We start from the raw sequence: 15,767 nt of genomic DNA, 5'->3' as shown, positions 1-15,767 counted from the left end.
AGTATTAGTAGAGTATAAATGATGGATAGTCGATTATAACACTTACACATTTTTCAACTTTGGGAACGACTTTTCAGTAATGGTGTATGTCTCTGGTGCTGCTAGATTGAGTGTCAAAACGATCTGTTCAAGTTTGGATAGATTGAGTGTTGGATCAATGGTCAGATGTGTCAATGGTCCAACTTCTAAAAATTGGAGCAAAGAGTTATTGAACAACGGGTCGATCGTTGTCAATGGACATTCAACAGCTTTGAAATTGACTAGTGATGGAAGATGTTCAGAGAAATCAGCTGGTACAATTACTACCGATGGGTCATCGAATAGGCTATTAGAGAGATGAAGAAAATTTTTTTGGTAAAATGTTAGGATGAGAAGGAAGAGGAATAAAAATGATATTATTAAAATTGTACTTACGATATCACTCGTAATTTTGGTAAATCTCTCAATCGATTCAAGATATTCAAGTTTACGTTTGATACAGAGGCAGCAGTGATTGAAAATGATTCCAACTCTGGAAAACTAAATGTTAGCATTGGATTTGGTTGAGTTGATGGGTCAGTACTACCAGTAAATGATCTATATTAAGATTTATATGGAGTGATTTTATTGGTCAGTACAGTGGAGGTGTATGTTAATGTACAAATTAAAATAGTACTTACATGCTAGTAATGTGGTATCCTGATGGCAACTGAGTACAAGTGAACCTACCTCCACTACTACATATGCCAGTTTGCGTAGGGGCGATGGTGACAAGATATTGTTGTGTTAACCAGATGGCAGAGTCAACTAGTTATTTTATATTCGTGTTCAAGACATCAGCCAATCAAAATATAAATAGATTGTTAAAAAAAAAAAAAATTGGGCTGATTTCAGAGATCTCTTTACATACGTTCAACTTGCGGTAGAGTTTGAGAATATACAACAACAGAACTGAATAAAAATACTAAAACAAATAAAACATTGTAATGGTTATTCATTTTTATCTCTTTCTATTTATCAACCCGCCTTTCTCAATGATGAATAAAAAAGATCGTCTTCTTTCAAAATTATATGATCAATAAAAAAAACGTGAGCTCGGGCTATATCCAAGATATTTTGATAAAACACAAGATATTTGTTTTAATTCTTATCGTATCCAAATTTTGTTTGCTATTTAATTTCTTTTTTCTACTCTCTCATTGAACGTAGTCTACTGTTCATTGATATTTCTTGTCTCTGGTGACTCCATTTCTTTCGATAAAAGAAGACTGATGCGGCTGATATGGCCAGTAATGCAACACCACCAACGACAACACCAACAATGATTCTCCATGTATTTGATTGGCTGTCACATCCACTATCATTACTCTTGTCAACTATTAATGGTGAGAAATCAGGATCGAGAACACATGATTGACATTGAGGCATTCCAATTCCAAGGAGAATGTTTGATTGTTTGTCATCAGAACCTTGGACACTTGTTTGGTTTATAACATAGGTTCGAGAGAATGCTTCCCTTCCATCTGACAATACATAATCGATAAATCTACCTGTAAATTGTATATTATCTTTGATGACTCTGAGGTATTGGAGTGATGATGACATTTGATCAAATGTTAAACTGTCAATTGGTATATCTTTTACAATCAAACTCGATTGTTTGATTATTGTTGATCGTTGTTTTAAAGATAACTCGTAGTGTTGATAGGATTGAAGCGTATCTCCAACCAGTGACATTATCCGACAATTTAATTGAATTGGGTTAATGTGGAGCACCTGTGAACCAAATGGAATATCTCTTGGTTTTGAAGAGAATGAAATGGTTGATGTGATGATTGTTGTGTTACCAAGTGTATGGTTGAGATTATAGACAGCAATAGTTGTATCACTGCTATTTGTAATATTTGAATTCCACTTGTTTGTCAATAATTCAAATATCAGTTCATTGTCAATACCAATCTCTTGAATGGCAACCACTTCAAAAAGGAATGTTACACCATCAATATTAAATGCTGGAGTTGGTGATGTGTTGTTTGGTTGGATTGTGTTGTTGATAATCTTTGTTAAACAATTATCTAATGGTTGATAATTTAATTCACATTGGCATACACCATTCACATCACATTTACCATGACCATAGCAATTTGATGTTTTTCTTTGACATTTTTCTTGTGCTGTTTCTCCTCCTCCTCCTCCTGTTGTTGATGAAGTAGTTGTTGTACCTCCATTAGTTCCATTATTTAAATGAATATAAAACAAGTCCTTTGCACTACCATTCAAATTATCAACTTGAATTTGGAATGATACCAAACCAGCTGTTGGATTTGACCCCAAAGTACAATTAATATTGTATTGTGATTTGTAGGTAACTACACAATCCAAAGTACTATTTACCAATACAGATACATTTGCTTGATTATATGGTCCAAAATTACCAAACAAACTAATCAATTTGTTATCTTGTTTATCATATGTTCCTGATGATAATACAGGATATCCTATAAAAAAAAAAAAAAGAATATTAATTAATATTTAATATTATTATTTGTATTATTTTAATATTTACCAATTGAACAATCATTTGAATAATAACCATTATTGCATTGACATTGACCATTAATATCACAATTTCCATGATTGGTACAATTATTTGTTAATTGTAAACATTCAGTTTGTGGGGTAGTGTAGTTTACGAAAAATGGAGTACTCGTGAACCCATCAACCGAGATGGTTACATTTGTTAGTCCACCTACAAAATTTGAAACTACATTACATATAAGAACTGAAGACATTGAACCACCAATGATACAAATAGAATCGTCTCCATTGATGTAAATAATGGCCGAGTTTACATTTGGACCAAATGTACCTTGGAAAGTGAGTTGACCACCAATTTGAGCATTGGTTGTGGTGGGGAGGGTGATGTTTGGGTACAAGTTTGTGACTATAACGGTCATGCTAGCATTCCAATAGTTGTTTGAATTGAAAACATTTACTTGTTGACCTACTGAAAGGGTTGATGTAGGAGTACACGTAATAGTAGTTCCAACGATAGATGATATTGAACATGGGATCGTATCATTTATCGATATAGAATAGTCTAAAGATAAAAGCGAATCTTCTATGTTTTCAACATGTATAAGTTGTAATTGGTATAATCCATTTGGTACTTGAACAACATTCACTGTAGCAAGTGAAAACTTTACTTCCAAATAAGTAAAACTATAACTATACTCTGGATAATTAGAATCGGTCATCATAGTAAATGGAGTTTTAATTCCATATATAGCTGTACCCAAGGTAAAACTGTTAAAATTTTTAAATTAAAAAAAAAAAAAGAATTAGAAAAAGAATAAAAAGCTTGTTTCGAAAGTGTTGGTTGGTTGGGAAAGAATGTACATACCGGTATGCGTCATATGCAATCATCTCCAATGAATAATAAATATTTGATCCGCCCAAAAAGATACCTCCCCATCCCATTGGGTGACCACGAGCAACAGAAACTCTATCAATAGTTATCAAATCTGTAGATTCAAAAACAATATCTTAAATAAAATGATAATAAATGATTAATAATAGAATAGGTTAACTTGTGCTTTTATAAATATATATATTATTTAAAAACATACTGCATTGCATGAGAGGAGGTGTCAGATTTGTCTTGAATACACCAGTATTTCTTGAATAGCACCAAAAACAATCTAAAGAAAAGGAAATATATTAGTTAATTAAATTATTATTATTATTATTATTATTATTAATATTATTTTATAAATATAATGACCTGGAACACTTGTTATTGAAGTACCATCCATATATATTTTGTTTGGACAAAATGATTGGGGAACGGCTCCAGTAATACCAATATTACCGGTAATATCAAGCATAAGTTGTATTTTATTATCAAAAAGGGTCCATGGAATCTCTCCTTGAATTTGGGTATATTTTCAAAATTCTGAATGGTCAAAAAAAAAAAGTAATAATATATTAATATGAATATACTTTAAAGTCACCATTACTTTAATAGTACTTACAAAAAAACCATATCATTGGGAATTGGAGCAGTTGGGAATGATGTCAAAAGAGAATTAGAAAAATCAATATATCTCAAACCAGGAGGATATGTCACAAATGGGAACGTCGACATTGAAGAATAACTGACCCTCCTAAAATTTAAATAAATTGGTTAGATCTGGATGACAATCCTTTAATTAAAGGATGGATCAGGAATGAATACTTACAATGAATCTAAACCAATAAATTGATCAAGACTTGGGGTCACTGTAGAGTCAAATCCATTTAATATCCTAGATTCAAAAAAAAAAATGTTAATTAAATTATAATCATACTACTATCTATACTATCTAGATAGACTACTATCTTTGGACTTACAAACTATTGATCAATGAGGGAGATGATTCAATAACAAGGTTGATAGTTCCAAATCTGTTATTAAAACCTAAATTTTGAATCATAGTAGAGTTAATGTTAACTGTCAAAGGTGATCCAGTTGCGTCAATATATCTAAATAAAAAGATGATAAAAAAAAAACAGTCTTATTAGTAAACTATAAATGATGGGTTCTGAATATGACAATTACACATTTCTCAACTTTGGGAAAGACTTTTGGGTAAAGATGAATGCCTCTGGTGCTGCTAGATTGATTGTAAGAATGACTTCATCAAGATTGGGCAGATTGAGGGTTGGATCAATGGTTAGATGTGTCAATGGTCCTACTTCCACATTTCGTAACATTGAATTGTTAAAAAACGGGCTGACCGTTGTTATTGGACATCCAATAGCCTTGAAATTTAAAAGTGATGGAAGATGATCTGAGAAATCAGCTGGTATATTTGTTATAGTTGGGTCATTTAAAAAGCTATATATATATAAAGTTGGGCAGTAAGCAATTTTTAGAATCATTTTAAAATATATATATATATATATTTAAATCTTTGTCAAATCTAACTGTACTTACTATACCCCTTGTAGTTTTGGTAAATATCTTATTCGATACAAGATATTCAAGTTGACATTTGATGCAGTTCCTGAAATGATGTTAATCGTTGTCACCTCTGGAAAACTAAATACTAGTGTTGGACTTGGTTGTATTATGTCTCCATTACCACCAGTAAATGATCTAGATAGATAGATAGAGAATTATTTATATTTTGGTCAGAATACTGAATATTTGTTATTATAAATTTCACAATTATTGTGATTTACCATTAATATAACTTACATGTATGTAATGTGGTACCCTGTTGGCAGTTGATAACAAGTGAACATTGGACTACCACATATGCCAGTTTGCGTCGGGTCGATGACAGCACGATATTGTTGTATGATCCATATGGCAGAGTCAACTGTGTTTTTTAATCAATCGAAAATATAAATAAATAGATAGTTTACAAACTGCTCTCTTTGTTTACATACGTTCAGCTTGTGATAGAGTTTGAGAATAAACACCAACAAAGAGGAAACTAAATATCAAAAAGAAAAAAACCAAAACATTGTAATGATTGTTATACATTTGTCTTTATCTATCTCTTTTTAAATGATGATGAATAAAATTAAAGATAAATTTTAAAACGAAGGATGGTTGGGAGCATTTTCGGCTTTCCAAGATATTTATAAAATTTGATATTTATAAATAAAATATCTTGGAAACGAAAAAACAGATAAATATAAATATTTTAATCAATTAATTGATTTATAGAATTATTTATTAATTTAATAGTTGGGTTTTATTTTATTTTCTAATCTCTCATTGAACCTAGTCTATTGCTCATTGATATTTCTTGTCGATGGTGTATCCATTTTTTTCTATAAAAGAAAACAGATGCAGCTGATATGGCCAGTAATGCAACACCACCAACAACAACACCAACAACGATTCTCCAAGTATTTGATTTACTGTCACATCCACTATCATTACTCTTGTCAACTATTAATGGTGAGAAATCAGGATCGAGAACACATGATTGACATTGTGGCATACTTATTCCGAGGAGAATGTTTGATTGTTTATCACCTTGGACACTTGTTTGGTTGATAAGATAGGTTCGAGAGAATGCTTCTCTTCCATCTGACAATACATAATCGATAAATCTACCTGTAAATTGTATATTATCTTTGATGACTCTGAGGTATTGAAGTGATGATGACATTTGATCAAATGTTAAAGTGTCAATTGGTATATCTTTACAATCAAACTCTATTGTTTGATTATTGTTGATGGTTGTTTTAAAGATGACTCGTAGTGTTGATAGGATTGAAGCGTATTTCCAACCAGTTACATTAACCGACAATTTAATTGAATTTGGATTGATGTGTAGCACCTTTGAACCAAATTGAATATCTCTTGGTTTTGAAGAGAATGAAATGGTTGATGTAATGATTGTTGTGTTTCCAAGTGTATGGTTGAGACTGTACACTGCAATAGTTGTATCACTACTATTTGTAATATTTGAATTCCATTTGTTTGTCAATAATTCAAATATCAGTTCATTGTCAATACCAATCTCTTGAATGGCAACCACTTCAAAAAGAAATGTTACACCATCAATATTAAAAGCAGGAGTTGGTGATGTGTTGTTTGGTTGGATTGTGTTGTTGATAATCTTTGTCAAACAATTATCTAATGGTTGATAATTTAATTCACATTGGCATACACCATTCACATCACATTTACCATGACCATAGCAATTTGATGTTTCTCTTTGACATTTTTCTTGTGCTGTTTCTCCTCCTCCTGTTGTTGATGAAGTAGTTGTACCTCCATTAGTTCCATTATTAGGTAACGGAATATAAAACAAATCCTTTGCACTACCAGTCAAATTATCAACTTGAATTTGGAATGATACCAAACCAGCTGTTGGATTTGATCCCAATGTACAATTAATATTGTATTGTGATTTGTAGGTGACTACACAATCCAAAGTACTATTTACCAATACAGATACATTCGCTTGATTATATGGTCCAAAATTACCAAACAAACAAATCAATTTGTTATTTTGTTTATCATATGTTCCTGATGATAATACAGGGTATCCTTTAAAAAAAAAAAAAGAAAGAAAAAATAATTAATATTAAATATTTTAAAAAATAAATTATTTGTTTAATATATTATATATTTACCAATTGAACAATCATTTGAATAATAACCAATATTGCATTGACATTGACCATCAATATTACATGTTCCATGATTCGAACAATTATTTGTTAATTGTGGACACTTGGTTTGTGGGGTATCGTAGTTTACAAAGTATGGAGTACTTGGGAACCCATCAGCCAAGATGGTTACATTTGTCAATCCACCAATAAAGTTTAACTCTACATTACATGAAATCTTTGTGGATGTAGAAGTACCAGTATTAATACAAATAGAATTGTTTCCATTGATGTAAATAATCGCCAAGTTTGGATTGGGACCAAATACACCTTCAAAATCTAGTTGGGTACCAATTTCAGCATAGACTGTGGTAGATGGTTGTGTGGTGATGACTGGGTACAAGTCTCCGACTGAAATGGTCACAGTAGAGTTTGAATAGTTATTTGAATTAAAAACCTTTAATTGACCCTCTGAAATAATAGATGCCGAGTTACATGTAATATTTTTACCAACGACCGATGTTACTTGACATGGAATGGTTCCATTCAACAATATGGTATAATTTAAATATGGAAGAGACGCTTCTATATTTTCAACATGTGCAAGTTTTAATTGGTACACTCCATTTGGTACTTGAACAACAGTAGCATCAACAAGTGAAAACTTTGTTTCCAAATAAGTAAAAGGAAATTGATACGCTGGATAATAAAAGTCAACTTGAAAAGTGAATGGAGTCACTATACCATAAATAGGATTAGGTGAACTGATAGAAAAACTATAATAATAATAATAATAATAAAAATAAAAATAATGTTGGTTAAATTAATTAATTATTATCTCTAATAATATTATTATTATTATTATTATTCTTACATGAATTCATTCATTCCAATCATATCTAACCAATAAGAAACGGATCCTGAAAACAAGCCACCCCATCCCATTGGATAACCACGAACAACACCGGATTTATCTCTTAATATCAAATTTGTAGATTCATATGCAATAACTTTATAAAAAGAATAATTAATAAAATTAATTAAAAAGAAATTATATATATATTCTACATACTACATGATAATGTTGAAGGGGTTGGAAGAGTTGTCTGAAATACAGTAGGGTTATTTACATAGCACCAAAAACAATCTACAATTAATTAATTAATAAAATGGTAATTAAATTAGTTAGTTACAAATGTACTCTTTTTGCTTTAGAGATTGAAGTGAGTTATATAATTACCTGGCACGTTTGATATTGAAGTTCTCATCATATTTATTTTGTTTGGACAATATGATTGAGGAACGGTTCCAATAATACCAATATTATCTTGAATATCAAGATCGAATAATATTTTATTCTGAAAAAGGGTCCATGGTACCTCACCTTGTATCTTAGTATTTTGTAAAACTCTAAAGATTATTTTGTCAAAAGGTTAATATATACACTGACTGACCCACTGACCGACCGATTGATTACTATCATCTTTCGGTGTAGTAGTTGATTACTTACAAATGAGTCATTTTAGGAGCAAGTGGAATAGTTGGGAATGAAGTCAAAAGAGAATATGAAATATCAAGATATCTCAATTGTGGTGGATATGTATCAAATGGAAATACCGTCATTGAAGAATTCTTGATAGTTCTAAAATAAATATAAATATATAAATGTAGAATTTAAAAATTAAATTAATTAGGATTGGGAATGGTCAAATGGGTTGGATAAAGTACTTACAATGACTCCAAACCAATCAACTGATCAAGACTTGGAGTGATTGTAGATGCGAATCCATTTAATACCCTATATTCAAAAAAAAAAAAAGAAAAGAAAAAGAAATTAATTTTGATTAATCCAATAATAATAATAAATCACACTTACAAAGTAGTGACAAGAGAAGGTGGCGAGTCAATGGCAAGGTCGACCGCTCCTAGTTGACCATCAATTGCTATATTTGTAATCAAAGTAGAGTTGATTCTGACTGCTAAAGGTGCACCTTCTCCTTGTGTGATAGTTCTATAACAGTGGATCAAAACAATATTATAACATTATTATTATTATTATTAGTATACTAATACGATTCATATGATAGTATATAATATAATATTATGACACTTACACTTCTCTCAACATTGGGAATGAATTTTGGGTAATAATGTATGTCTGTGGTACTGATGGATTGACTGTCAGCGTGAGCGTTGCAAGTTTTGAAAGATTGAGTGATGGATCAATCGTAAGATGTGTTAATGGGCCAGCCTGCAGAGTTTGAAGGATAGAGTTGTTAAACAACGGATCAATCGTTGTCAATGGACATAAAAGCTCTCTGAAATCAATCAACGAAGGAAGATGTTCAGCGAAATCAGCTGGCATACTTTTTGCTGTTTGGTCATAGTTTAGACTAAAAGATAGATTAGAATCATTACAAAGATAGATTAGAATCATAATATGTATATACATACTATAACTTTTGTAGTTTTGGTAAATCTCTTAGTCTATCCAAGATATTCAAGTTGACATTTGCTACACCGACTACATTATTGGCAAACATTGTCAACTCTGGAAAACTAAATACTAGTGTTGGATTTGGTTGTACTATCGCTCCACTTCCACCACCACTAAATGCTCTATATATTGATCAATATAAATATAATTTTGATCAGTATACATATGATGATAGATTATTATATTATCGTGATGTATTCTTATCTGATTGTTACTTACATTGTTGTAATGTGGAATCCTGATGGCAGTTGAACACAAGTGAATATACTACTACCACATATACCAGCTTGTGTAGGAGCGATGGTAGCAAATCTATATTGCTGAGTGATCCATATAGCAGAGTCAACTTGTGAATAATAATTTGATGTTAGATAGGGCTTAGCTAATTTGTATTTTTCTTTTACTTATTTATTAATTATACATACGTTCGGCTTGTGATAGAGTTTGAGAATAAACAACACCACTATCATGACTGATGATGAACATCACCAAAAATAATAATATTGAAAAATAATAATAATTATTTTTCATTGTCTGGTCTATCTATCTATCTATCTCTAGAGAAATTATATGATGAGAGAAGAAAGAATAAAAGGATAAAATTTTATAAACAAAAGAATAAAAAGATTAAAATTTTAAAATGTAGAGGTTATGTTTTAAGACCTCATGACTTACACAAAACCAAACAAAAGCCACGATACCAACATAAATATCTGATTCGTTTTCTTTTTTTTTTATAGAATCGCATTTTATCCTGATTTCCAACGAGAAATATCTGGGATTGGGTTACAGTGAAACATTGTAGGGGGTGTCTTGTCATTGATGCATACATACTGCTTGACATGTTTTATACCTTTTCGATTCTAGTACAAATATTTACTGTAAAGAGATATATAATGAACTTCTACTTTCCCCAACACTAAAAAAAAAAGTGTGTGCACTCACCCATCCTCCTAAAAATTGTTTCTGCTCACTTCGTTCGCTTCATCCCTCATACTCATACTGTGTAAATCTGTAAATTAACGACTCTATGTACATTACCATTCTCCCTGAAGGTTAACATGAAGGAGAAAATATCATCCTCATCATTGTTGGTCAGTCTGACCTGGGGGAGAATGGTACACAGTCTGAGTCTTGGAAATTAATCAAATTGATGAAGCAACAGAAACTTATTCTTTTAGTTAATTGAAATTAATATAATTATCTACAAATATTTGCATATACAAAAGACAGCAGAGGAATGAGTACTTGGAAAACAAATAATAAAAAAAAAAAGTGTGGTGGTTTGATCTTTCTCACTCTCAATCGATTATTATTGTTATAACAATATATTATTATTGTTATATTATCACATCATCAGATCAGTTATTACATTCATTCATTTTCACAATACCTTCTGTTAGATGATCAAGATCATTGCTTGTTTGTTTCACAAACCATTATTATTAATACTATACTCTGTTCTGTCTTGTCTATTAGATCATCAAAGTCATCAACACGTTGTCGACAACTCTCAAATGATGATTCCAATTCTAGAGTCATCAATGTGTGTTCATCAATCTTGTGGAGGTGCTTAAACAACCTACTTGAACCATCACACAATCGAGACCATCAAGAGATACTTCATCACCAACATCACTGACCTCGTTTTTCATAGTAGGATGCCACACCACGGACTCAAACCGGTTTCAAAGATCTTTATAAAAAATCGACACCCAAATCATCTGCAATGACAAGCTAGATATTTTTTGAAATCATCCAGATGATCGATTCTTCATTATTCGTCTATGTTTTGTTGTCGGTTCCTTTCCTTTTGACTCAAGAAGGTAGGAAGGGGACATATTTAAATTGAATAATAATCGAATAGTGACCTTTTTTATCTTATTTTTTTGTTGATTCCTAGGTCAGACTTTAGACGATGGACTGTAGGTTATGTTTATTCTTTTTCCTCCCCCAACAATTTAATTATCTATCTTATCTCATCATGTATCAATACCACAACTTTGTAATATTATTATGTCTATTTCTTTTTTGTACAACAACAAACCTTCATTTTGCAAATGCTCAAATTGTAGTCCCACTTGAAGAATGTTTGTATAATTTAAATCAGATACTATCATATGATTAATATTAATATCAATACACTATCAATTGATTATTATACTCTACAGTAAATTCAGTTATATTTTTTATAAAACAATATGGAGTATTGGGGGCGCCTACAGACTCGACTATATGTTCATATGTAAATGGTGTGTCTAGAGTCACTTGTGACGCTGATGGACATATCACCTTTCTGTAATGATCGATCTTATCTTATTTGTTTGTTTGTAGTAGTATAATAATATTTTTTGAATTAACACATTTGTATTTATTTTTTAAATAGACGGTTCTTTCAAGATTCATTTACAAATGTTGGTAATCCCGATCCATCGACTGTACTAGTATTACCTAAAGTCAAGACATTGATGATACATGGAGCATCACAAGTAGCCAACTCATCGATCAATGTGGCCACTTATATCAAGAATCTACCACTGTTGTCCCAATTGAGTTTCGAGACTGACAAATCGATAACATACCTCCCAGCCACATTTCCAGAGGGTCTACCATCTCTTCAACTTTTTGATGCCAAGGATAATAGTATTCGATCAATCGGCAACTTTTTCAATAATTCCAATCTATTACGAGTGGCCATCGTTGAGCCAATTGAATCGGTTACCATTGACAGTACACTCAATCTACCAAAACTCAACAGCATAGAGATGGGAACTGGAGCAGGTGTCCTCGGTTTTACCTTTACCCAATCATCATTTCCAACTCTCAGAACACTCACCATCAAACAAAACCAAGGATCAACAGTTACCATTAACCATGACTATAATGATCAAATTCTCACCCTAATGTAAGTATAGCATGAGAGAGAGGAGATCTCAACTCAACCTTTTCAAATCTAAACCCAAAACAAAATTACTAATAATAATTATATTAAAATAATAATAATAATAATAGAAAATGTACTGGAGGAGAAGGATTACGTAAATCAGACTTTTCAACTTGCAAGGTTACATTCACCAACCCAAGCATAATTACAAACTTGTATGTATAGTATAGTATATATATATATATATATTTAAAAGTGAAATGATTTAAAGTCAATCAAATATTAATTCTTTTTTTTCTTTTTTTTTTTTTGGTTTAAAAGGGAAATTGGAGGCCAAAACTCTAGTATTACGCCTCCAATTGGACCAGATTATTCCCATCTTTCTTATTTAGCTTGGATTCATGCTAATTTAACTACCTTTCCAGGATCATTCCCTTCAAGATTGGGTTCGTTGTAAGTACATGTACATGTGTCGACACTTTGAAAATGATAGTTTTATTAATATATATTTATTTCTTTTTCTTTCTTTTATTTTAATTTATTTTGATCAGAACACTTACAGGAAACAATTTCGTTACACTTCCCTTTGTGTTACCAGCTTCCTTGGCCGCTGCCGATTTCAGCAAAAATTACTTGACTGGTACAATTGATGTTGACGCAATGTGTGCAAACACTGTGGCTGGTATCGATCTTTCAGGGAATCCAAATCTACTCGCCATCAACATCGATTCATGTCTGCAGTCTATTAATATCCAATCAACTGGTATTACCACCGTCCCAGATTGCTACTATTGTTATCTTGGATCTCAATATGTCAGAACTGATTTGACTGTACCTCCAAATTTTGTTTGCAATGTCACTATTGATAATTCAGATTTAATTGTTGTTCAATCGGGTCATACTCGAATAACTGGTATGTACATACATACATTTAAAATTATTATATTAGTTTATTATTATATTCTAATTATGTCTACTTGATTTCTTATAGGAACAAAATTGGGATGGGGAACTTATAAATTATATGAACCATATATAATGTCAAGAGGTATACCAAACAGAAATGTGAATATTGCATTTAGTTCAACCAATCTCACATTGCCAACCACCTATGCGATCAAGTTTACCGAGGATGCCGAGCCACCAACTGCCACCGCTACGTTTGTCGAGGGTGGTGTCTCGTTGTTGCAAGTCACCACGTCGCACGACACACCCAATTTGACCAACTTTACAATCGAGGTTTTAAAATACAATCCAGTCTATTTCAACCATACCGTCACCATTAACCAATCCACTCCTTGCGTCATTATCAACTCTACCACCACTCAAATCAATTGTTTTGTATCTCCACCGCTAGCAAGTGGAGTCTATTTAGTCGATGTTGCCAATCCATACTACAACCAGACCGTCCCAGTCACCATCACTGGCAAAGATTATTGTCAACAATCAACTGATTATTGCCATGGTAATGGTCAATGTAATCAAGATGGTCAATGCGTCTGTAATAGTAATGCTTATTATGATGATTGTTCAAAACGTATGTAATATAATAATAAAATCAAAAACAAACAAACAAAATGAAATAATTAATATTTATTTACATTTATTTATTTATTTAATTATTTTTATTTTAGCATATCCTAAATTATCATCAGGTGAATTTGGTGTAGTTAATAATCAAACAGTTAGTTTGTATGGTGATTTTGGACCTTATGGACAATTAAACCCATCAATTCAAATTAATAATACTTTGGAGTGTACGGTTGTTGATAAATCACAATTTGTCATAAACTGCACTCTTGCTAATCCACCTACTCCCGGTTTGGCATCGGTTCAGCTCCAAGTTGACGGACTTGACGTAATGGTTAGAAATATTCTAAAACTTCGTCCACCTCCATCCAACGGAGGTAATCCAGGTGGAAATACAACAACAGGTTCTACATCTTCACCAACTACCTCCGCTACTACAACAGGTGGACCAACACCAGACACACCACAACAACAATGTGAAAAACAAACATCAAATTGTTATGGTCATGGTGTTTGTGATGTAAACGGAATATGTCAATGTCAAGATACTTATAATCAAAATGATAATTGTTTTACAAAGTGTATGTTATATTTAAAAACAAATAATTATTTAAATTAAAAAGTAATATTAATTATTATTTATTTACTTTTATTTTTATTTAGTTATAAATACAACGATTACACCAAATACAACATCACCAACGGTATCATTTGATATTGATGGAATTGATTTCCAATTTGAAGTTGTATCCATTCAAGAATTGGATTTTGATAGTAATATTGTTAAAGAATTATTTATTTCAAATTATACTTGGATTGTGAATGCATCAACCAATAATATTACAACTATTGTTGATTATCAATTAAATACAACTTTAAAAAACAGCTCTACCACCGATATCAACTCTATATTATTCCAATCAGTCAGTGTACTATCAACGATATCATTCTCTTCAAAACCAAGAGATATTCAATTTGGAGATCAACAACTTCACATCAATGCCAACTCGATTAAACTATCAGTCAATGTTACAAATTGGCAATACTCATCCAACTTGGCAACACTCAGAGTTGTATTTAGAACAATCACCATCAACGATCAAACAGTCGAATACGATTGTAACGACAAGCAAATTGATGCATTAACATATGATTCATTGTCATCACTGCAATACCTCAGAGTGATCAAAGATGATATTCAATTCAATGGTAGATTTATTGATGTTGCATTGTCTGATGGTCGACCAACCTATTCACAAACAGAAGTCATATCATTGACACAATCAACCAGTAACGATGAACAATCGATTGCATTGATTGGTATCAACTTGCCACAATGTCAATCATGTGTTCTCGATCCTGATTTCTCACCATTGTTAATCGACAAGAGTAATGATAGTGGATGTGAGAAATCAAATAACTGGAGAATCATTGTTGGATGTGTTGTTGGTGGAATTGGTGCTGTTGCCATTGCAGTTGGATCAATCATTACATACAAAAAGATCAAAAAATTTAAATCTGATAGTGCATGTATCGAATCTAAACTTCACAATATCAACTAAACAAGAGTTCCAAATAAATTAATAATATATTATTATACGATCATGCGTGAATACCCATTTTTTTGCCGATAAGTATCTAGATCGCAAATATATCATTTATTAATATCCTTGTTAATATTAATAATGTGATGTTGACAACTCTTTCAAAGGGTATTTTGATTAAAATAGATATACAAAGATACAGAACAAACCATTA

The 15,767-nt window shown here is 31.6% G+C and overlaps 5 protein-coding genes across 5 annotated transcripts; 2 read left to right on the top strand and 3 right to left on the bottom strand.

Annotated features, from left to right (window-relative positions):
* Positions 1–79: 79 nt before the first annotated feature.
* Positions 80–340, top strand: DFA_09626 (uncharacterized protein; the record flags this gene model as incomplete). The annotated part of the gene is made up of 1 exon (XM_004352228.1): positions 80–340. The coding sequence occupies one exon, from the start codon at positions 80–82 to the stop codon at positions 338–340; it is 261 nt and encodes an 86-aa protein (XP_004352280.1).
* Positions 341–410: 70 nt separating this feature from the next.
* Positions 411–977, bottom strand: DFA_09625 (uncharacterized protein; the record flags this gene model as incomplete). The annotated part of the gene is made up of 2 exons (XM_004352227.1): positions 411–576; positions 886–977. The coding sequence occupies 2 exons, from the start codon at positions 975–977 to the stop codon at positions 411–413; spliced, it is 258 nt and encodes an 85-aa protein (XP_004352279.1).
* A 190-nt stretch (positions 978–1,167) lies between these two features.
* Positions 1,168–5,493, bottom strand: DFA_09624 (uncharacterized protein; the record flags this gene model as incomplete). Its single annotated transcript, XM_004352226.1, has 11 exons — positions 1,168–2,477; positions 2,546–3,285; positions 3,383–3,524; positions 3,764–3,907; positions 4,093–4,145; positions 4,221–4,286; positions 4,372–4,503; positions 4,580–4,858; positions 4,997–5,119; positions 5,412–5,462; positions 5,486–5,493. 11 exons carry the CDS (start codon positions 5,491–5,493, stop codon positions 1,168–1,170), a joined length of 3,048 nt encoding a protein of 1,015 aa, XP_004352278.1.
* Positions 5,494–5,738: 245 nt separating this feature from the next.
* On the bottom strand, positions 5,739–10,439 carry DFA_09623 (uncharacterized protein; the record flags this gene model as incomplete). Its single annotated transcript, XM_004352225.1, has 11 exons — positions 5,739–7,036; positions 7,123–7,874; positions 7,973–8,108; positions 8,339–8,508; positions 8,609–8,740; positions 8,831–8,896; positions 9,213–9,491; positions 9,553–9,717; positions 9,815–9,998; positions 10,021–10,067; positions 10,426–10,439. 11 exons carry the CDS (start codon positions 10,437–10,439, stop codon positions 5,739–5,741), a joined length of 3,243 nt encoding a protein of 1,080 aa, XP_004352277.1.
* A 918-nt stretch (positions 10,440–11,357) lies between these two features.
* On the top strand, positions 11,358–15,571 carry DFA_09622 (uncharacterized protein; the record flags this gene model as incomplete). The annotated part of the gene is made up of 9 exons (XM_004352224.1): positions 11,358–11,421; positions 11,767–11,893; positions 11,982–12,500; positions 12,608–12,694; positions 12,801–12,932; positions 13,031–13,392; positions 13,471–14,016; positions 14,114–14,590; positions 14,673–15,571. The coding sequence occupies 9 exons, from the start codon at positions 11,358–11,360 to the stop codon at positions 15,569–15,571; spliced, it is 3,213 nt and encodes a 1,070-aa protein (XP_004352276.1).
* Positions 15,572–15,767: the final 196 nt, after the last annotated feature.

The sequence above is a fragment of the Cavenderia fasciculata genome (assembly GCF_000203815.1).
Source record: "Cavenderia fasciculata unplaced genomic scaffold Scf_EU5ZYIE01EUG8B-5, whole genome shotgun sequence".
NCBI classification, from domain to species: Eukaryota; Evosea; class Eumycetozoa; order Acytosteliales; family Cavenderiaceae; genus Cavenderia; species Cavenderia fasciculata.
The sequence above is the reverse complement of the archived record's forward strand: the minus strand, read 5'-3'. Positions and strand labels throughout refer to the sequence as shown.